The sequence below is a fragment of the Gastrolobium bilobum genome, unplaced genomic scaffold (assembly GCF_033153095.1).
Source record: "Gastrolobium bilobum isolate Gb01-03AN ecotype WA unplaced genomic scaffold, APGP_CSIRO_Gbil_v1 utg5629, whole genome shotgun sequence".
Taxonomy (NCBI): domain Eukaryota; kingdom Viridiplantae; phylum Streptophyta; class Magnoliopsida; order Fabales; family Fabaceae; genus Gastrolobium; species Gastrolobium bilobum.
Window position 1 is genome coordinate 247,355 of NW_026897402.1, and position 22,851 is coordinate 270,205.

Here is a 22,851-nt window from a genome sequence, read left to right on the forward strand (position 1 = left end):
TTTAACTTATTTTTATACTATTCTAAAAATACTCAAAGGAATAAAAACTGTATCCCTTTTGAAAATTATATATCCAAAAATATTTATTAGTACCATCTGGATAACATTCATTATATTAAAATCACTTCACTCACTCACTTTAAATCAATTTATCAAAATGCATATTTTAAAAGGAAAAGTTCACCAGTGCTCCTGTGATTTGCTTCAGAATCACCTATGCCCTGTGATTTTTTTTTATCACATATGCCCATGTGGTTTGCAAAAAGGTATGTTTTTTTATCACATATGTCCCTGTGATTTTTTATTTTTTACAAAACACAGGGACATATGTGATAGAAAAAAACCTACAGGAGCATAGGTGATTCTGAAACAAATCACTGGGGCATTGGTGAACTTTTTCCTATTTTAAAACGTAAATCAATTCATTCACTTACTCACTAAATTTTAATCAAAACTACAATATCAAATTAATCTAAAACTCTAATTCCAAACATACAGTAAATCAATTTGCATGAGACAGACCAGAAGAAATAATCAAAAAGAATAGAAAATCACTGAAAGGAAAGATTTGATAGTGTTCTGAAAAACTGCAGTGTCATCCAAATGAGATTTTTTACCCTTTTTTAGGTATGTTCCTCTTTTTAAAATAGCTCGTAGAAACAGCAAATAACCACAAAATTTTGGTATCCATAAAAGTTGGACAGAGGGTAGATCAGGAAATTCACATCTATCTTTTAAATACCACCATAGCACCAAATGCTAAGCTCCGCCAGAGCAAACATGCAAGGAAATGTTATTTTTGGGTGATTTCTGGAATCCTGCCACCACCATGGTAAAATTCCTTACACCGCCATTTGGCAACACTGCTTCCTACTTTATACATCAAAAGATTTAAACTCCAAAATATACACTCTCACGGAGAGGGAAATATGTAATATTATACAACTCAAACAGTAATAAGCTTCACATGCTAATCTAGAACTTGCTCTGTTCTATAAGTATTAAGATAACGGATGCACTTCTGGCTTATCTTCTTCCATCTCATCTGCAACACAACTGCTGCATGGAGTGTGTATATCTTAGCTTTTAACAAAAAGAACCAAATGGTAATCAAATTAATTTGCAAATGATCGTATGGCCTATTCAACAACATTTTCTCTTAATCCCAAATAAACAATGAACTTTGTCACCATAATTTATTAGACTTGTTGCACTTTCCAATCCGATTTATGTAATTAAGCAGATTACACCCTCGTTTAACATTTTCTATGGGCATATTATCTTTTTTATTCAAATTAAACTTTATTTAAAAATAATTAACATAAATTGTCAGAAAATACCCTTCTCTTGTTTCTCCCTCTTCATCGCTACATTATCTTTCTAGAAATTCCAGCAGAATGAAGTGCTTGCTTCATTCATTTAATCTATAACTTTTCAAGCTTCTGAGGTTGAAGGGCTTTGAAAATAATAGATTAGACAAATGCAAGATAAAACAAACTCAAATCAAATTCTGTTTTTGTTAAAAGCTCTGTTGTATGAGGTTAATTTAAGATTATAAGCAAGCACTGTGAGGGAAAATGAGAAAAATAGGAAAATGACTTATGACAATTTGTTGATTTTATTTAATATAAAAGAAAAAATGCATTAGAAAATGTGATATGTTTATTACATAAATAAGAGTAGAAAGTGCAGCTAGGCTGGTAAGTTAGGGTGGAAAAGTGCATTTGATCCTAAAATAAAACAGTTGAGTATCCAATTAATACGAATAGAATTGAACTTTTACATTAATTAATTGTTGAGGTCAAACATCCACCTATATTAAATGATGAATCTGTATTTATAAGACTATAATCAGGTCCTTGGCCTTGGCTTACACAGGCCTAACTACTAAATTAACCCTCAAGCTGATGGAGAAGCTCAATCTCTCATATAGTCAGCATTTACTATTCAGCTTTAAAAAAATAGGGGAATGTTATGTTTACAAACTTTTTGTTTACAAACTCTTACAAACTACACTATGTACTCCAAGAAGTACACTCATATGAGAATGTACTCCCCGGAGTACATAGTGTAAGTTTACAAGAGTTTGTAAATATAATCTATCCCAAAAAAATATATATAACTCTCACCTCATATGGGCAGTTAAGTTAGAGTTCTTTGAACTAGGCTTCTCATCTTCATCAGGATCAGAATCAAAATCTTCACCACTCCATATGCGACGTTTTGATCTTCTATCCATGTCCTCCTCTTCCTGAATCCGTTCACTGAATAATATTAAAAAAAAAATATGGCAGGGGAACAATATCTGCAACTAGTTTAACAAGTACCAACCTCTTCTGGAACTTTTATGGTTGATGGGGTTGTCTGAAAAGGTACACTGGGTGCATGGGGAAGTCTGGAAAGCTGTTCTAGTAATGTATTCCTGGAAAATCAATTTAAATAATCCATTTTAATCACAGTGAGCTCCAAGCAAATCCTAGCAATTATCAATAGAAGCATACAGAAAATCCATCAATGAAACATTTAACTATTACCATACATACAAAGCTCAATCTTAAACATAGCAGAATAACATTTGTTAAAAAAATTTAGTCTTTAGGGAGCTAGCATTTACTTGCTAAGGGAAGGGGTTTTTAAAGCTGGTTTCCCATCTTCAATGGGAGTCAGGTCTGAGCTATTGCTCAAGTGGCAGTGAACTACATTTACATCTAATATGATTTGTATATATATATTGAAATTTCATGCTGAAAAGCTCCACGTTAGCTTGTTGGTTGAGGTGAAAGGGCACTTGCATATAGATCATAATCTAAAGTTTGTAACCACTTTCCAATGTAACCCACTCCCCAACATACACACGGAGACTTATAAGGGCACTATATATGTGAGTAAATGGATGCCTTAATTCTGCTCGTGTTCAGTCCCAGGCCTTGGCACATAGTGTGACAACTTGCCATGATGGCTTTATATATTTGAAGTCTAGAACAATATCACATGCCTTCACAACCAACACGATCCCAAAATGGAAAGGGTCATCTTACATGCATAAACTATTGCTTGTTCATGCAAATGCAACCATAGTTATCAAATGTGGATTGCGGCCGACCTGAAAACACTATAATGCTATATTGGGTTGCAATATAACAATATAAATCTAAATATACCACCCACGTAAATACTAAAAAATAAAGACATTCATTCAGACATTCATAATTAAAATAAAGCCCCTATTATTCTCTGTTTCTAAATTCCAAAATAGAATTTGAGACCCAAAAAAAAATGACAGAAATAGGCTTCCTATCAATAATATCATCAATCATCAAAGCACTATCCCTCCATTTCTAAATGACTATCAGACCAAGTAACAACAAGAGAAAGATCACTCATCATGTTATAGTTTGTTATTCTAATATTTCCCTATTCTAATTGTCATTTTCAGTTCTGATCATTTGTCAATTATTTTTGTAAGAACTCACTAGGGGTATATCTATGGTAAGTTGGTAATGAAAGATAACAGATGAAAAGTCCAAACTGATGAACCCTACCTTTTGCACTATAATTGATGAATCTTATACAAGTTTTGATGATGCAAATAGACATGCAATTGAAGAGGCAAATGGACTACAAAAGAAATATACATGCACCTACTCATCCAAGCCAAGGGAATGAAGGAATTCGGCCAAGAACATAAACATAGCCATCAAGAGGAGACATAGGGTTTGCTTGAATTTTCTTTTAGAAACATGTTAACAATTCTTGTGTGGTTGAACTTTGATATCTTGAAGCATATCACACACTCACAAAGTTTTTCTAAAGAAAAACCCTGGTTTTGTGGAAAAAAACATCATTAGACAACAACCTAGTACAAAACAAAACGTTGTCCTAGGATGTAATGCACAAATCAAATTCTGCCTAAGCTTAGAGGAGTTGAATGGTATAGGTTATATAACATTTAGAAAACCCTAAAAAGACTTATAAGGTTTAAGATTTCAAAACCTAGGCTTTTACCTTTGAACATGTCTTGTTTTCCATGTCACCTTTGCCTTAACCAACTTCAACTACCCCAACTTCTTCACATGGCTGCACATGCACTTGTTCCCCTCTTAAATACACGGCCAAACAATCTCTAACCACCTTACCAACTTCCAAATTCATCTTGACCATTAGATTAATCCAAAGGTTGAGAAGTAAGTTGAAGTAATAATCAAGTAAGGTGAGCTCTAGAATTAGTTACTCTAGAACCAAGATTTGTTAGCTTTATAAGGAGGATTTTCGGTTGAGCCTCTCATCATTCAGAATTCACAAAAAGCATTCAAGAGATTATAGAGAGAAAAGCTCCAAGAAAACGAGAGAAAACAAGAGAAAGCAAGAGAAAAGGTGAGAGTTTTTCAAGAAACTCAGAGATCTAAGATCTACATCAACTTGCAACTTAAACCCTTGAAGATTAGAAGATTTTTGTTGATTACTACACATGCTTCAAGGTTTCGAAGTTTGTTGCAAAACAAGGATTGATAGGGCTTTGTATTGCTTGTTCCAAAAGGTGCACAATTTCCTATCTCAAAGCCTTCTATCTTGATTTGTTGTTCTTGATAGAATTGCATGCTTTGATAGAATTTTTCCAATTAATTCTGTATTGATTGATATTCGGCCAAGGGCTGGATTTGTTGATGTGCTTGGCTTTGGAGAAGGCCAAGTGGGTAAGACCTTGTGTGGTTCTTGACTAAGATCACTAAGGCATCAAGTTTTTAAGGTTTTGCTAGTTTTCGGCCAAGGAGGAAAAAGCTAGTGTTGTGGGTTGTTGATTGGTGAATCTTAACCCTAGTGATCATATCTTGGATAAGGTATTGATTGCATACTTGATTTGATCTTGGAGAAGATCAAGTTCAAGAATTGATTGTGGTCTTTATTATGAAGGTGTTCAAAGTTCAAGATTGTTGATTGGATTGGTGAATCCATTTTGTTTGTAACCTTTATTGTTCTTGGCATAGTTATCAAATGCGGATTGCGACATGTCACGGCCAACCCCGAAAAACGCTATAGCGTTATAGCGGGTCGGTTGCGGAAATAGCGGAATAGATATATGACAGAAATAATGACAAAAAGAAACATTTTTAAAGGCAAAGATAGCAGAAGTGATAGAAAGAGACGCGGATAGACTAAAAAACACTTAAATTTTTTCTGTTACGCATTTAAATTTAGAACAAATTTGACGTTTTGCCTGATGACAGCAATATGGCCGCAAATGCGATCGAAATGGCCGCTATTGCATTCCGGTGCGGCGCGGTGCGGTTTCTTGCGGTGAGGCACCGCAACGCCTATACGGCGCGGCTTGCGGGGCTATTGCGGCGCAATTAACTACTATTTGGATATTGGCTATAATTACAAGTTAATAAAGGTGCCCTAGAATCCTTGGTTAAGGCTAGGGGTGGATGTAGACAATTTGAGGAATCAAATTGCTAAACCACTAAAAAGATCCTTGTGTATATCTCTCTAACTCTATCCTCTCAATTGTTCTTGAATATCTTGATATATTGGACTGCTTGATCACATAAAGAACATATATTGGAAGGACATAGTGCTACTGTTCATTAGGACCATTGCAAGGAGATTTCATAAGGACTACAAACAAGAATCAAAATAAAAATCAATTTAACCTAGAATTTTACCTAAGTGATTACACTCTTCATAGCTTCGGCCAATACTGATTTAAATACCTAGAGTTGTTCTAAATTTTTGTTTGTGATTGATTTACTTTGTGTTTGATATTATAAGACCATAGCAAAAAGAAGAAATTGATTTGGATTTCGTTTGATAAGAAAATCAAGAATTAGGGTTTTTAAGAACACATTTTGACCTAATTTGTGTATCTTTGTACAATCTTGTGAAATTCTTTTGATTCCTATTAATCTTGATATAACATCATATTTGACCCCTGGACATTGTATTTGATGTGCATATTGGGTTGAATCTTGATCATTTGGTTGATTGGAACATAGAAAGAAAAACTAAGTTGAAATTGACCTAGTTAACCCTAAGTCTTGCATTCGGCCAAAAGGAATTTAATTACTATGCATTCTGTTTTTGTGAAAACTTTTACACTGTATTAAAGATCATATCACAGAGGTTTAGTGTGTAAAATTTCAAAAGATTTGAAGTTGATTTCATTAGTCAATCACCTAATCCTAGTTTCGGTTCTTAGGTTAAAAAGTGTAACATTTGTTGAACATAAAATAAACTAAGATGTAACAGCCCCAAACCCTGTAGCAGGATATTGTCCGCTTTGCCCCGCGCACAAGCACCGTAGAGCTCACGGTTTTACGTTTTGGGTTACCCCCAAAAGGCCTCCTACAAGGAAAGGTATCCACACCCTTATATAAGGCATGCTTCGTTCCCCTCTCCAACCGATGTGGGACATTACATCCTCCCCCACTGGGAATACAGCGTCCCCGCTGTACACACCGGTTCAGGGCCAGGCTCTGATACCACATGTAACAGCCCCAAACCCTGTAGCAGGATATTGTCCGCTTTGCCCCGCGCACAAGCACCGTCGAGCTCAAGGTTTTACGTTTTGGGTTACCCCCAAAAGGCCTCCTACAAGGAAAGGTATCCACACCCTTATATAAGGCATGCTTCGTTCCCCTCTCCAACCGATGTGGGACATTACATAAGGTACATTCTACATAATTCTTGTAAACACTTGATCTTTGGAGAGTTTGTTTTGCAAGATAGGATTGTAGAAGACCATCAAGGACAAGGGCAAAAGACTTCCACATTCACTCAAAAGAAAGGAGAAGATGCAAAAAGCTCAAAGGAAAGGAAAAGGAGTATTTCGCAACACTTAGAATATTTTTTGATTAATATTGTTTTGATTAGTTGATATCAAGGTGTTGTAAAAGGACTGTTCATAACTTCTATATTTCTTATCACTTCCTATCCTACACTAGTTGAGTAAGAAATTATGTAGGGGACGACTAGAAATTTGATAACTCTATTCACCCCTACCCCCCTTCTTCAAGAGTTACTTGTACTTAACTAGACCTAAGGCCACTTGTCCAACACAAACTTCTCTCTTCTCCTTCCCAATTTTTGCCTTTTTCTCTCGGCTATTACTCTTCTCCCCCATGTTCTTCTTTTTCTTTCTAACCTCATAATTTTAGCACTACAATATCCATGCATCAGCTTATAGCAAAAAGCAAGAGAATGTCAGAATCGATGCCTGTTAAGAGACAGGAGAGAGAGTGTGCGCTAAGGTTCATACTATAACCCGATTAAAGACCAAAAGACACATGAAAAAATAACAGTTACAAACTAAAAACAAGGGCAAACTTGAAATTCCAATGTTGTTTCCCTGTTGCAGCACAATTGCGATGCGACGCGCCACAATTTGGCCGCAATAGCTGCAACTCTTACTTGTTGCGTGCCCGCAACTGTAGCCGGATTGCGGGGAATTGATAACCCTAAATGCAACTATTCATAAGATTCTGAAAAGTCCATACATCATATTTGTAGAAAGGATGTGACTTAGCTGTAGAAATATATAGAGCATCTGAGTAGTTACATTCATAATTATCTATTGCCAGTATTTTTTTCCATTATTATGATCAAAATATTGAAATCAGAATTATCAATTGTAATTCAACCAAAAAGCAATTCATATAAAAATCACCTAATTTTTTCCATATCCTTGGGTGTGTTTAGGTTCTGGATGTTGTACGGCTCGACATGAAGAGTATAGTCCGGGCCAAAATATTCATAATATTCATTGTAAGGCAACTTATTATTAGGCTCCACTCCTACTGCTACTGCAGTCTAAAACAAAGAAAGAGTAAGATAGTAATCAAAAAGTAACATTAGACCATCACCAAAATGCACTATTCATAATCCTCGCGCAAGTAGAGAAAGAAAGAAACCTCATAACACCAACAACGAGCAACATTCCTAACTGTATATCCTCCCCCACCCAAGACCATTAGAGGAACATTGAAAGATCTAAGGAAACGAAGGCAATCTGCATGACCCTTCACAGACAAGTTGAAGCAACCCAACCTGTCACCAGACAAGGAATCAGCTCCACATTGAAGAACGACTGCATCAGGTTGATAAACGTCCATGACTTTTTGAATGATGGGTCGAAAAAGGGCATTGAAATTCTCATCATCCATTCCATCATTCAGTGGGACATTTAGAGCATAATTCTTTCCGGGTCCCACCCCAGTGTCTTTAATGTGCCCCGTTCCAGGGAAAAAATCCCCAAACTTATGAAAAGACACTGTCATCACTCTATCAGTAGTGTAAAATGCCTCCTCAACGCCATCTCCATGGTGAACATCAATATCAACATACAACACACGCTGGCCAGCAAAATAGAATAGATAGTGTGAACAATATATTCAGTAAAAGAAGAAAATACCTGTGATAAAAATAGCAAAAAAAAAAAAAAACACTGGTATTACAAGTAACAGAGGCATTTTTTGTACAAGCACTAAGTGGAAACATAATTTGATTCGCCAAAACAAAAACAAGAAGAGAAAACGATACCAGGAGTAATCTAAGTCATAACTCTGATGAAAAGCTTAACAGGCATCGAATAAATTAGGTCATCATATTCTTGTTCATTACAGAAGTTATTTTTCGTGGAATAAAAATAGGAAAGGAATGGTCACACTCATTCCAATTCGAATGTCTCAATTCCATTTTGTTTGTATGTTTTGGCATAAGAAATCAAACATTAAAATAGAACCATGACTATGACTAAGTTCAAAATTGAACCGATTTTGGGGACTAACACTAGCCACGAACGAAGAAAAACATCATTGAATACAAACTAGAAATGAAACAAGGGTGACTTCAAAGCATAGCAAAACAAAAAAAAACAAAAATGCCTAACAAAATTCCCAGATATTGAGAAAAGAGAAAAGAAAATGGAAAAATACCCTGTGAACTTTGAGAAGCTCGAGAATACCGAGAACAATGTCATTGACGTAGCAAAAGCCAGAGGCTTCCGCTTTCTTAGCATGGTGCAAGCCGCCGGCCCAATTGATGGCGATATCGGCGTCGGAGCGGTTAAGCCGAACGGCGGCACCGATGGAGCCTCCGGCAGAGGCCTGGCAGAAATCGAAGATGCCGTCAAAGACGGGACAGTCCTCGCCTACGTTGAAGCGCTTGAGCTGGCGGTATTGGGAGTGTGTGTTCTCGGAGAGGATCTCCGGGGAGACGGTGGAGAGGAATTCGACGTAGTCGTCGGAGTGGAAGCGGCGGATGTCATCGGGAGCGGCGGGGAAGGGACGGTTGATCTGCATGCGGCGGTGGAGGGAGTAGTGGACGATGAGGTTGTGGGCCATACGTATACGGTGCGGTTTCATTGGGTGACCCTGACCGTAGTAGTAATCTCCGATGGTGGGTTCGTAAAAGTAGGTAACCCTACGGTTCTTTGCGTCTGAACCCACCGAGGGTAGCGATGCACCACCCTCTGCCATTTCACCGCTACCCATGCTTCCAATTCAGATTCAATAAACCAAACCCTTCTTTTCCCTCCTCCTCTCTTTCCCTCCCTCTCTGAATTTCTCTCTCTATAATATAGTCCGTGCATACCATAAATTTTAAAATCTATATATATTAAAAATTGAATTTTAATTTTTAAATCGAATAATAGTTGCAGACAAGGCATTGAATGTCCCACTGCCCATCACATTGGTATCCAAAAAAAATCAACTGTTTTAATTGTTTTTTATGTTGGAATTAGTCATCTCATCTGAAATTCGAAATTTTAAATGATTTATCAATTAAATTTTGAAATTATGTATTTATTTTGCACAATCTGAAATTCGAAATTTTAAATTCAATAAAAAGAAAACTCTTTTCACAGACATGCATTCATGATCTCCATGAAAACAAAAATAAATTTCATAATTGTTGAAGACCTAATCGTCATTCAATTCACAATTTCGTTATGGTTATTTTTTTAAAAATATATATACAATAATAATATAACAAAGACATTATCTTTGCTATATAGACATTATCTTTGTTATATATTTGATTCAAATATCATAACAATCAAGAATCAAGAGAGCTGACAGACAAAATAAATTAAATCCCAAAAGCAAAACTATCATATCAGATAAACTATCATACCAATATTCTTTTAAAAATTGAATTTTTGAAATTTTTAAATGGTTTATCAATTAAATTTCGAAATTATGTATTTATTTTGCACAATCTAAAATTCGAAATTTTAAATTCAATAAAAAGAAAACTCTTTTCACGGACATGCATTCACGATCTCTATTCATGGAGATCAATATAAACAAAAACAAATTTCACAATTGTTGAAGACCTGATCGTCATTCAATTCACAATTTCGTTATGGTTATTTTTTTAAAAATATATACACAATAATGATATAACAAAGACATTATCTTTGTTATATAATTGATTCAAATATCATAACAATCAAGAATCAAGAGAGCTGACAGACAAAATAAATTAGATAATCAGGTGTTTTATTTGCTTTTTATGTTTGAATTGGTCGTCTGATCAGAAATTCGAAATTTGAAATGGTTTAAAATTTTGAAATTAAATATGGATGGTGGAAAAAGAATTTCTTTTAAAAATTGAATTTTAATTTTGTAATTGAATAATTAAATGACCGTTTGTGGTGGCAGACATAAAAGAATAATTAATTAATAAATATGATTTTGAAATTCGAAATTTTAATTGGATAATCAAGTGTTTTAATTGCTTTTTATGTTGGAATTGGTCGTCTGATCTGAAATTCGAAATTTGAAATGGTTTAAAATTTTGAATTTAAATATGGATGGTGGGAAAAGAAATTCTTTTAAAAATCGAATTTTAATCTTTAAATCGAATAATTAAATGACCATTTGTGGTGCCAGACAAGACATTGAATGTCCCACTGCCCATCACATTGGTATCCAAAAAGAAATCAGCTGATTTAATTGCTTTTTATGTTGGAATGCGTCATCTATCTAAAATTCGAAATTTGATTAGTGGGAGTTTAAATAATTAGTGGTGGAAGGGTCCACGCTGCTATCAAGGGTTCTTTAAGGGTGTGCATGACAACCATTCTATTCCCGAGCACTGTTTCTGAAAAGAAACAATTCTTTTCTATTTCTGTGCCTTGGAACAGTTTCTGTGAAAAAAAATGTGTTTGATAACATGTTCCATTTTTATTCCGAGAATAAGAATTGTGTTTGATAACACAACAAATAATATAATAAAAAATAATTCTTATTAAATATAAAAAAAATCGGATCAACTCTTTCCTTTCCATATGGAGTGGTTGTGGTGGCGGCGGCGGCGGTACGGTAGCAGTGGCGGTACGGCAGTTGTGACGGTAGTGGCTGCGACGATGGCGGTGATAATGGGGGCAGCGACGGTGGTAGTGGTGGGGATGATGGTGGTGGAGGTGACGGCAGTGGCAGCGATAATGGTGGTGGGTATGGTGGTTGGTGGCGGCAACAGTGGTAGCAGTGACATGATGGTGGTGGTGGTGGCAATGGTTGCAGCGGTGGTGGTAGGTGACAGTGGTGGTGGTGGTGATGGTGGTGATGGCTTGGTGATGGTAGTGGTGGCGTTGGTGTAATGGTGGCAATGGTGTGGTGATGACGGTAATGGCTGTGACGATGGTGGTTGTGGTTGGTGGCGGCGATGACGGCGATGGTGGTGAAGACAGTAGTGGTTGCGACAATGGTAGTGGTGGTGGCATTGTGGTGGTGGTAGTGATGGCGATGGGGGTGGTGGCACTGGCGTGTGATGGCGATGGTTGCGATGATGGTGGTGGTGCTTGATGGCGGTGAAAGTGGCGGCGGCGATGGTAGTTGTGGTGGTGGTGGCATGGTGGTAGTGATGGGTGGAGGTGTGGGTAATGGTGTCGGTGACATCGTGGTGGTGAGGGGTGGTGACGACGGCACTAGTGGTACGATGGCGGCGACGTCGATGGTGGCGACAGTCGTGTCGGAATGATGGTGGTGGTGATGATGATGGTAGAGGTGGAGAGTGATTGAGAGAGATAACTGTTTCTCATTTTGAGCCCGGGAACAAAAAAGCAGAAATTTTTTGATTTTTTTTTCTGTTCCCCAGCACAAAAATTAAATCGGTTCATCTCGGGAACAAAAAAATAAACTGGTTTTACCAAACGAGTTTCCTATCCATTTCTATTCCCGGGAACAGAAATTAAAAAAGAATTGATTCCGGGAAGGTTGTCATGCGCACCCTAAATGTCCGTAACAAAATTCACGAAGGAGAAGTTTATTTCATAAAAAAAATTTGGAGTTGGTTTGAATAGTGTGAGTTTCAGGCCAACTAAGCATGATTATCGTTTGTCCTTCAACTTGAGGACTGATGTAAAATCCACTATTGATTCTGCTATTCCCACCAATGGATTTGATTTTGTAGATTTTGACGTTATAGAGAAAGAGTCTTTTGATTCCCCTTATTTAGTAGGTTTGTAGATTTTGAACTGTCCACTAAGTCATGTTTTTGTTGTTTGTGTGACAATATCATATGTCTAACCATCCTTAATGTGTAGATGTCATCGGTTTAGTTTATGGAATATGGGAAGTTCGTGAGCATATTATCTCCGGTATGAAGACAAAAATGGTTGTCGTGGAGCTTGATAACCTCAAGTATCTATTGGTTATTTGTTATGTGTTATGTTCATTTGATGTAAAATTCTATTTTGTGATTTGTTGCAAAAACTGTGCAAGTAGGGGTCACAAGCTCGAGTGCACTCTCTGGGAGGACTACGTGGACCAGGTGCAACAAATTTTGGGGAGTAATCAATCTCCTCCAAACGTGATGATAGTTCAGCTTGCTAGAATAAAGGGTTTCAGGGGTGAGTTCACATAAATATTTGATTATGATTTCATAATGGAATGTTTTAGTTTATTTCCCTCCTTATGGTTTTGAAATTAATAATAAATTTTAAAGGAAAAATTGGAATAACAAATACAAAGTATACGACGAGGATAATTATCGGTCCCAGTGTACCAGAGATTGTCGACTTCAAAAAAAGGTGTGAGCTGTTGTTATTCCATTATTCTGCTCTTTTCTTTATTATTTATCGCCGATTATTTGTAATGTTGTTGTTTTTTAGGCTTTCGTCTGATGTCATTGATAGCGGTTACACGTTGTCTCAGTTATCAAGTCAGTCCTCATATTCTTTTGAGAATGATTTCCTGAAAGAGACGGAAAGGAAGTGTATCAGTGATGTTAAGAATTGCAGTGAGGTTACTACTTGCATTACTTATGGAACCATAAAATCGATTGAGAGCAAATATAAATGGTGGTACAAGTCCTGTAATAAATGTCCATATTCTGTTTATGAAGATTTCGAGAAATGGTATTGTAAAAACTGCCAAAAACATTTTGATGATTATTATCCAAAGTAAGATTTTATATCTATTTTTGTTGTTGTTATTATTAGATCGTTCATTTTATTTATAAATAACACAATCGGTGGTCATGTGTTGCAGATTTTGTGTGCAGTTGAGAGTTGTGGATCACACTGATTCTGCATCTTTCATTCTGTTTGATAGAGACTGTGTTGCTTTGTTGGGCATGAGTGCTGCGGATTTACGTGAGCAGCATTTCAAAAGGGTTTGTGTTCTTATTCCACTCATTTTTTTATTCATTTAAAGTTCTTATTAAAATTTCATTAATATTTTTTTTGCAGGGTGATGATTTCGAGCACTATCCTAAGGAACTTAATGTTCTTATTGATAAATCCATGTTGTTTAAAGTGAATGTGAAAAAAAATAATTTGGACTCATACAGTGAGCCTAGGTATCAGATTTCTAAAGTATGTATAAGCGAACCTGTAATCACATCCTTCCTTAAGACTGTTGTGGATACGAATGTGAGTTATTTTTTTATTAACATTATTATTTCTATTTAGGTTTTGCTGTTCTCATTCTGCGTTTCAATGGATTTGATTTTTTTCAAAATATTTGTTTTAAATGCAGGATGAAGGATTATTTGACAAGGCTTGCGACAGTGTCGTTGCATCAGCAGAACCGGAAAGAGCTACGGTATCTCGAAATTATTGCTTATGAATTAATCAAAAAAATGTTGCATGCAGTTTTATTGCAAAACATAAGTTAATTTCAAACAATATTTGTTTCTGACAAGGATGTGGAAAGTCAGACGTGTGATAGTGCAGACGTTGGTGATATTTCGCTATCAATGCTGACGCCGTTAATGAATCCTAATGATCCCCTTCAAGACGATTTTAATTCATCAGTTGTCCGTCCTCCTAAGAAGATTAAGCTAGAGAAAGAGTTGAGTACTTACCCATTATTTTTTTCTTTGTGTAGCTTTTTTTATTTATAATCGTGAGTGTGATGTGTCTGTTAATACGTCGTTATTTTTTTGTTTCTGTTTAGATTTGATGCTGTTCTGAAAGACGCGTAGCTGGAACAATGTCACTTGGAAGCTGGAACAACGTCACTTGAAAGTTTTTTGTTTTTTGTTTTGGAGATTGTTTGGGATTGAACAATATAATTGTAGTTTTTTATTGCTGTGTTTTGGTAATCACTTCCTCCGTGTTTAACTTCAAATAGGAGCGTTCCTGTAGACAAAGTAATGTTTATGCATATTCTGGAATACAAGTTTATCTGTTTGTCATTAGTTATTTTCCACAATATTTTCAATTGTTTTATTGGAATGATAAATATGTGGTTAATCCGGTAATTGGATAATCAGCTGTTTAATAAGTTTCAAAATTCGAAATTTTAATTGTATAATCAGCTGATTTAATTGCTTTTTATGTTGGAATGCGTCATCTGATCTAAAATTCGAAATTTGAAATGGTTTAAAATTTTGAATTTAAATATGGATGGTGGGAAAAAAATTTCTTTTAAAAATCGAATTTTTATTTTTTAAATCGAATAATTTAATGACCATTTGTGGTGGCAGACAAGGCATTGAATGTCCCACTGCCCATCACATTGGTATCCAAAAAGAAATCAGCTGTTTTAATTGCTTTTTATGTTGAAATTGGTCATCTGATCTAAAATTCGAAATTTGAAATGGTTTAAAATTTTGAATTTAAATATGGATGGTTGGAAAAGAATTTCTTTTAAAAATCAAATTTTAATTTTTAAATCGAATAATTAAATGACCATTTGTGGTGGCAGACATAAAAGAATAATTAATTAATAAATATGGTTTTGAAATTGGAAATTTTAATTGGATAATCAGGTGTTTTAATTGCTTTTTATGTTGGAATTGGTTGTCTGATCTGAAATTTGAAATTTGAAATGGTTTAAAATTTTTAATTTAAATATGGATGGTGGGAAAAGAATATCTTTTAAAAGTCGAATTTTAATCTTTAAATCGAATAATTTAATGACCATTTGTGGTGGCAGTTAAGGCATTTAATGTCCAACTGCCCATCACATTGGTATCCAAAAAGAAAACAGTTGTTTTAATTGCTTTTTATGTCTGAATTGGTCATCTCATCTGAAATTCGAAATTTTAAATGGTTTATCAATTAAATTTCGAAATTATGTATTTATTTTGCACAATCTGAAATTCGAAATTTTAAATTCAATAAAAAGAAAACTCTTTTCACGGACATGCATTCACGATCTCTATTCATGGAGATCAATAGAAACAAAAACAAATTTCACAATTGTTGAAGACCTGATTGTCATTCAATTCACAATTTCGTTATGGTTATTTTTTTTTAAAATATATACACAATAATGATATAACAAAGACATTATCTTTGTTATATAATTGATTCAAATATCGTAACAATCAAGAATCAAGAGAGCTGACAGACAAAATAAATTAGATAATCAGGTGTTTTAATTGTTTTTTATGTTGGAATTGGTCGTCTGATCTGAAATTCCAAATTTGAAATGGTTTAAAATTTTGAATTTAAATATGGATGGTGGGAAAAGAATTTCTTTTAAAAATCAAATTTTAATTTTTAAATTGAATAATTAAATGACCATTTGTGGTGGCAGATATAAAAGAATAATTAATTAATAAATATGATTTTGAAATTCGAAATTTTAATTGGATAATCAAGTGTTTTAATTACTTTTTATGTTTGAATTGGTCGTCTGATCTGAAATTCAAAATTTGAAATGGTTTAAAATTTTGAATTTAAATATGGATGGTGGGAAAAGAAATTCTTTTAAAAATCGAATTTTAATCTTTAAATCGAATAATATACAGATCACCGAAGATTCAACATGTAATATAAAACAAAATTCTACTTTGGCAGAGTTGTTGTCAAAAACAAAGTTAATCATTTGGGATGAAGCACCGATGGTACACAAATTTTGCTTTGAGGCTCTTGATAGAACACTTAGAGATGTTCTTAGCTGTGTTGATATGCCCTTTGGTGGAAAAGTTGTCGTTCTAGGAGGTGACTTTCGGCAAATATTACCTGTCATTCCAAATGGCAGTAGACAAGATATAGTTCATGCAACCATCAATTCTTCCTATCTATGGTCCCATTGTCATCTGTTATCTTTGACCAAGAACATGTGTCTCAATTCTGGAAGTAGCACAAATAATTTGTTGGAAATAAAAGAATTTTCTGAGTGGCTGCTTAAAATAGGAGATGGTGATCTTGGGGATGATGTTGATGGAGAATCTATTATAACAATTCCAGATGAATTGTAGATCAAAGGTTCAGAAGACCCACTTTCAGATATTGTTGATTTTGTTTACCCGAATCTGATGGATAATATATTATATCCTACTTTCTTTAAAGAACGTGCTCTTCTGACTCCTAAATTGTCCGATGTTGCCATGTTAAACGAGCACCTAATGGCTGTGATTCCGGGTGAAGAAAGAACATTATTGAGTTCAGATAAGGTTTTGAAACAAGACGGTAATTCATCTCTTGAGGATGACGAAATCTCCCCTGGTATCTTAAATACATTCTCATGTTCGGGGATTCTTGATCATAAATTAACTTTGAAGGTTAAAGTACCGGTGATGCTATTGAGAAATATTGATCAATCAAGAGGTTCATGCAACGGTACGAGATTACTTATTACAAAGTTGGGGAATCATGTTGTTGAGGAAATTGTTCTTACAGGAAACAATATAGGAGATACTGTGTTAATCCCTAGAATGACGATCAACCCATCGGGTCATACATTTCCAGTAAACTTCCAAAGAAGACAATTCCCCTTGGTAGTTTCGTTTGCGATGACTATCAACAAAAGTCAAGGACAGTCGCTGTCTCATGTTGGCATTTATCTTCCTAGGTCTGTCTTCACTCATGGGCAATTATATGTGGCACTATCTAGAGTAAAGAGCAAACATGAATTGAAGATGCTGATACTTGATGAAAATGGTTGCGTTACAAATACTACCTTTAACATCGTCTACAAGGAAGTATTTCAAATATTAGTGTAGTATACTTGGTTATTTCTACAAAGAGATAACATTATTGTTTGGTATCAGGTAAGATCTCAATTTTTTATCATAATTTTTTTTTTAATCTTCTTTGTTGATTTCCTTTAGTTGTTATGCCTATTTTTCTGCTAATTTTTTATTGTTATGCAGATTCAGTATTCGAGGCACAATCAGTATATTATTCCCTTGTCATTTTTCAGAGTCAAAGGTTTTTAATTGTAATTCTGAATTATTCATCTGCCTAAACTATATAATTCTTTTCAATAATTTTTTCTTTTCCAAATATTGTTTATATATTGTTTATGATTCATTTCGAACAGCAGCAAATACCAATAGTGCATGGCGGACGATATTTTACAACTGTTGTGAGTATCGGTTGGGCATATTTCTTATTATATTGCTGTCAACATGACATTTATATTTTTTTAATGGAGATTTTGCTGTCAACCATGGAATTTACTGTGTTTAAATTATTATATTCACTTTTTTGTTCCTACCTTAAAAGTTACACGTTTATGTCATACGAACAAACCGATTTTCTTATTAATTCGTTTATGGGACAAACAAACCGATTATTTTTTTCTCCGTGCATCGCACGGGTAATCAACTAGTTTAAAAGCATAAAAGATCAAATAACCATATAACCGGCAAAAATGAAGTTATCCCATCCCAATAATGAAAGAATCTTCTTGATTGGGATACTTTAATATCAATCCATCTGTTGGGATATTCTTTAATGCCAACCCACTAAAGACCAAAGAATTTGTCCCTTGGTTTCTACATTTTTGTATTATTACTTTCGGGCATGTTTGGTATATAGTATAGGATAAGGTCTGATAGAATAAGATCTGATAGTAGTATAAGGCCTGATTGTATAAAACCTGATTGAATTTTAATACTATCCAGCGTTTGGCACGGTATTGTATAAAATAATATATTATATAAGATAATATCATCTAGTATTTGGTAATGCACTGTATAATACTATATATGATAAAAACAAATATTTTTAATAAAAATAGCCTTTAATAAAAAATTTATATAATTCTTCAAAAAATGTCATATGATATTAACTTTTATAAAAATTTATTGATCAGTGTGTCCAAAATATAAATTAATTTTTATAAAAATAAAAATATTCAATATTTTAAAAATTAATATATTGAAAAATTAATTTTTATTTTAATAGATTAATATTAAAATAATATATTAATTTTTGAGAATTATATTGGTCAATGATATTAATACATCAATCTCTTATCAGACTTTATCCCTCACCTTTAGGTCGGATTAAGTTATATATCGTTTTGATGTATTAAGGGATTATGCTGTATAAGCTTATATTATACGATGGTCACACCAAACGACTGAAAATGTCATAACGTATAGTATAAGCTTATATTATCATGCCTTATACGTCACACCAAACAGGCCCTTAGGGTTTGTCATTTTAAAACATAATTTTGTGTCATTTTTAATGAAACTACGTCGTTTTGGTATGTTTTGTCATTTTTTTTAATTTATAAAATTAGAAATAAAAAGAAAATGGAGGAGAGAGAATGTTAAAACACATCAAAACGACGTAATTTCATTAAAAATGACATAACTTTGTGTCATTTAAAATGACAAATATTGTTATCAAAAAAAAAAATGACAAATATTTTTCCCTATTATTTTATTAGTGTTCGGTTTGTATTTTGTGCATCTTCTTACTGACAACTCTTCTGTGATATTTGTTAGAGACAGGCTATTGCCACTAGTAATTAGTTTCTTTCTATCACAAAAACAAAAATTAATTCCCTCCCAAAATCGAGACATGGAATCGGTTAATTTTTATAAATATGTTACCTTAACTTTTGCTTTTAACAAATAGATCCTCTCCGATTTTAAGAATAATCTCGATAGCTATATTTCTTATTTTCTTTAAGAATCAATGCATTTAAGATAAAAAAAAAATAGTATTCCAAACAGACATAATACGATAACATTTTCCAAAATTAAGAGTGTTGGTTACAATATTAAAAAATTAAATGTATTTTATCTATTTACTTCAAAAAAAATCGTGCTTTTTTTTAAAACAAAAGATGTTCCTTATCCAAACTTAGTGCTTTTTATTGATCTATTGAATATCAAATTAATTATTTTGAATAATAATAACATAAAAAATTACTTTTTGGTTGAAAAGTACAAAATTATGTGAAGGATGATGATAAGGAACAGGTTTATTACAATACCATATTCCGTTTCCCGTATTGATGGTTTAATGTTTACATAAGAAAAAAGTGTTGAAATTCATTAAGTAGTAAATTATATAACTTTTTTTTATGCCTATTTTTTATGATGACTAAATTATAGTTGATGGACTAATTTTATTTTGTCGCTTCAAATTTATATCTCCAAAGTATACCTGGTTACAACAAAAAATTGTGAATTAATTATTGTGAAAATACTTTTCATTCCATTGACCTGTGAGCTTACACATATCTCGACTAATCTAGATCTCCAATCAAGTCAAAATTAACATATTAACATAAAAATAAAAATAGTAATTAAGTACAAGTCATAATGCTTAAGTCATTTAATAATTATTTGTAAAAAAAATAATTTTCACTCATTTGATTATTCAATGTTACTATGTTAATTTTATACGCTAAAGATTTGAATAATTTGAATAAAATAATTAAGTTACGAGTAAGTTTAGTTGTTTGTAAATCATATTATAATTAAGTTCATTTAATTTAAATTTATGAAAAAAAAAGTAAGTGAAGTAAAAGCAATTCATCATACGAAAAGTTATGATTGAGTTAACAATAAACATTGATAATAACTATACAAAATACATCATGACATTGACCTATTTAAAATTGGCTAATAATATTAGCTTTGCGAAGATTAGCGCTTGTTACATTGATATCCTTTTTATCTGAAAATGACTCCAACATATCTTACTTTATGTAGTATTCTTCCATTCAAATAACTTTATTTTTCTAAGGAATTAATTATAGGTACGTTCCTTATTTTATGTTTGGATCTTACACAGGATTTCTTTGGGCGTTTGGTACAGGAGAAATTTTTATTTGTCCGAAAATCTCAATTTTCAAAAATATGATTTTTACATTCAGTTGACGATAATATCTGAAAATTTAAAATTTTAAAATTTTCAGTTTTCCAAAAATCCGAAAAAAAATTCGTGTACCAAACGACCCCTAAAAATAACAAAGTAAGGGAAGTATGTGTGATTTCTTAAATCAAAAGAGTATTAGTATAATAAGCGCTAATCTCAAAGCAAATAAGTGCAACTGCTCTACTAATAATTAATAAGTGTAAAGTCATTTGATAAAAATTAATGTATTTTTTATTGTAAAATATGTCAATGACCTTTGGCTTTCCTATGACTTTTGATATATTTTGTAACACACTAATAGTGTATTGAAATATAATTACTCCCTTATTGATGTATAAAGTCCTATATTGTATAGAGTCATATATAAAGACATGGGCAAAAGCACTCCATATACTACTAACATTTTGCAAAAATTTCTCTTGTTCAAAGCACATCTAGAAAGTTTTACCATACTAGAGCAGTCAAACGCGTCACCTGATTTGACGCGTTCAGTCCCGTCGACAATACTGACGCGACTTGGTTCTACGTTAGCAAAGTGGAGGAGCTGCAAGCCATGTGACACGATTTGGTTGAGTCCCGTCACATAAGTTGACGACACTAATCGCGTCAAACAACTTGACGCCACGTGGCTAATTGCGTCTCCAAATGTGACGGTACTCATTACCTATTGCCGTCATGTACATTGACGGAACACAGTCCACCGACGCAAAAAAAACAAAAGAACCATACTGCGTGGAAAGCAAATAGTTCGCCAGAGAATAAAAGGGAAAGCAAAGTACGAATAGAATCCGAAATAGTTTCGCCTGTGAATAAAAAGGAAATCAAAGTACCATGGAATCTAAAATAGTTTTGCCTGTGAATAAAAAAGAGAGCAGGTATACAGACAAGCGTGGTAACGAAATAGCAATAGACATGTGAAATTTTTTTTAGACATACGAAGCCCACATTTTGTATATATATACCCCCTTATTTTCATTGGATTGTTCAGTGTAGTATTGTGAATGTGTTTTTAGTTTTTACTTTGTGTTTTTAGTCATTATTTTCTTATTTTGGGTTCACATTTTATCAGTTACAATTTGTGATTTATATAGTTCAGAGTCACCCTGTGGATCTTATCATGTTATATTAATCACATGTCTATTTTAAGTCATAATACCAGGAATTAATTTGTATTTTATTTGCATAAAAACATTATTGCAATGGATCAATTTCGTGCATTCATATACTAGAAGGGTAGTAAAAGTATAGGTGCAAACGGTTTAAGTTTCGAAGGGAAAAAAAGAGCAATGTATATTGTCCGAGGCATGTCTGTTGTGGATCTGTATGGGAAGATCCGTCAGAAGTTGATGCTGCAACAAATAAGGTAATATCTTCAATTACAAGTAGAGTCCTGTGTGGAAACTGCAAACATGCAGGTAGTAAACATAATTGTGTGAGCAAAATCCTCTCCCAAGATCGTAGACAACTTCTTTTGAATTTATTTCTCAGGCCATAATAGGTATTGTGCATTCTTTAACTATTTTTTTTCATAATTATTTGTGTTTCTCAGTGAATGTAAATATTATTCCTAATGTACACATGTACCAATTGTGGCAGCAGACATAGTCAAGGCATCTCCTTCGGTACCCGTGATCATGATACAAGAACAGGTTACTGGTCTCTTTGGTTTTAACGTTTCTTACAGGAAGGCGTGGAAGGAAAAACAGAAAGCAATCGCCAAGATTTACGGTGATCGGGACCAGTCATATGCGTTCTTACCAAGAAAGTCCGTGCACATGCTTAAATTTTCCTCGGTATCTGTTTATCATATTCAAGATGGACCATATGTCATCAATCGACAGGTTGTTAATGGGGTTCGGGTTTTTCAACGTGTTTTTGGACTTTCAGTCAATGTCGTGAGGCGTCCAAATGGTCCAAGCCAATTATACAGGTGGACGGTATGTGATGATCCTCAAAAATTGAGGACCATTGATGGTTTGGATGCTCCTTAAATCCAAATTATTGATGTGTAACCTGCCCTTTTCTTCCATTTTCTCTGCAAGGAGCAGATAATTGTTATTTTGGGTTGGAGCAATACGTAATATGGGAATTAAGGCAGTACTAGAGCAATTTGATATGACTCTTCCTTTTATGCATTTAATAGATCGAACTACCTCTGTAGGAACCTTGAAGCCCAACCAAAGAAAGCCCAATTCAATGAAGGAGAAACTTGGAAGAAAAGTAAAAATGCAGCACCAAAAGGAGACAGGAAAACATGCTACAGTACACGAGCAGGAAAAGCAACCAATTGAGTGCTTCCATGTAAGCTTAAGCAAAGAATATAG

The 22,851-nt window shown here is 33.9% G+C and overlaps 2 protein-coding genes across 4 annotated transcripts; one reads left to right on the top strand and one right to left on the bottom strand.

Moving 5' to 3' along the window:
* Positions 1-702: 702 nt before the first annotated feature.
* Positions 703-9,554, bottom strand: LOC133306642 (histone deacetylase 6-like). Of its 3 annotated transcripts, none has more exons than XM_061506964.1 (6): positions 8,931-9,554; positions 7,908-8,348; positions 7,664-7,806; positions 2,332-2,422; positions 2,130-2,251; positions 703-1,056 (listed from the first exon to the last, which is right to left on the bottom strand). In XM_061506964.1, exons 1-6 carry the CDS (start codon positions 9,486-9,488, stop codon positions 1,002-1,004), a joined length of 1,410 nt encoding a protein of 469 aa, XP_061362948.1. In that variant the 5' UTR covers positions 9,489-9,554; the 3' UTR covers positions 703-1,001. The 3 variants fall into 3 exon arrangements, with proteins under 3 accessions (XP_061362948.1, XP_061362947.1, XP_061362949.1); XM_061506963.1 differs by having other exon boundaries at positions 703-1,059; XM_061506965.1 differs by having other exon boundaries at positions 2,130-2,247; positions 2,328-2,422.
* Positions 9,555-16,716: 7,162 nt separating this feature from the next.
* LOC133306638 (uncharacterized) lies at positions 16,717-17,619 on the top strand. Its single transcript, XM_061506958.1, has 2 exons — positions 16,717-17,382; positions 17,554-17,619. Exons 1-2 carry the CDS (start codon positions 16,717-16,719, stop codon positions 17,617-17,619), a joined length of 732 nt encoding a protein of 243 aa, XP_061362942.1.
* Positions 17,620-22,851: the final 5,232 nt, after the last annotated feature.

Excerpts from the sequence above, each read along its gene's own strand:
- LOC133306642 (XM_061506963.1), bottom strand. The coding sequence starts at position 9,488 with ATGGGTAGCGGTGAAATGGCAGAGGGTGGTGCATCGCTACCCTCGGTG. Across the intron at positions 7,807-7,907 it reads CTCGTTGTTGGTGTTATGAG|ACTGCAGTAGCAGTAGGAGT; the intron begins GTTTCTTTCTTT and ends TCTTTGTTTTAG. Across the intron at positions 1,060-2,129 it reads AACTTAACTGCCCATATGAG|CAGTTGTGTTGCAGATGAGA; the intron begins GTGAGAGTTATA and ends CACTCCATGCAG.
- LOC133306638 (XM_061506958.1), top strand. The coding sequence starts at position 16,717 with ATGGATAATATATTATATCCTACTTTCTTTAAAGAACGTGCTCTTCTG. Across the intron at positions 17,383-17,553 it reads TTAACATCGTCTACAAGGAA|ATTCAGTATTCGAGGCACAA; the intron begins GTATTTCAAATA and ends ATTGTTATGCAG.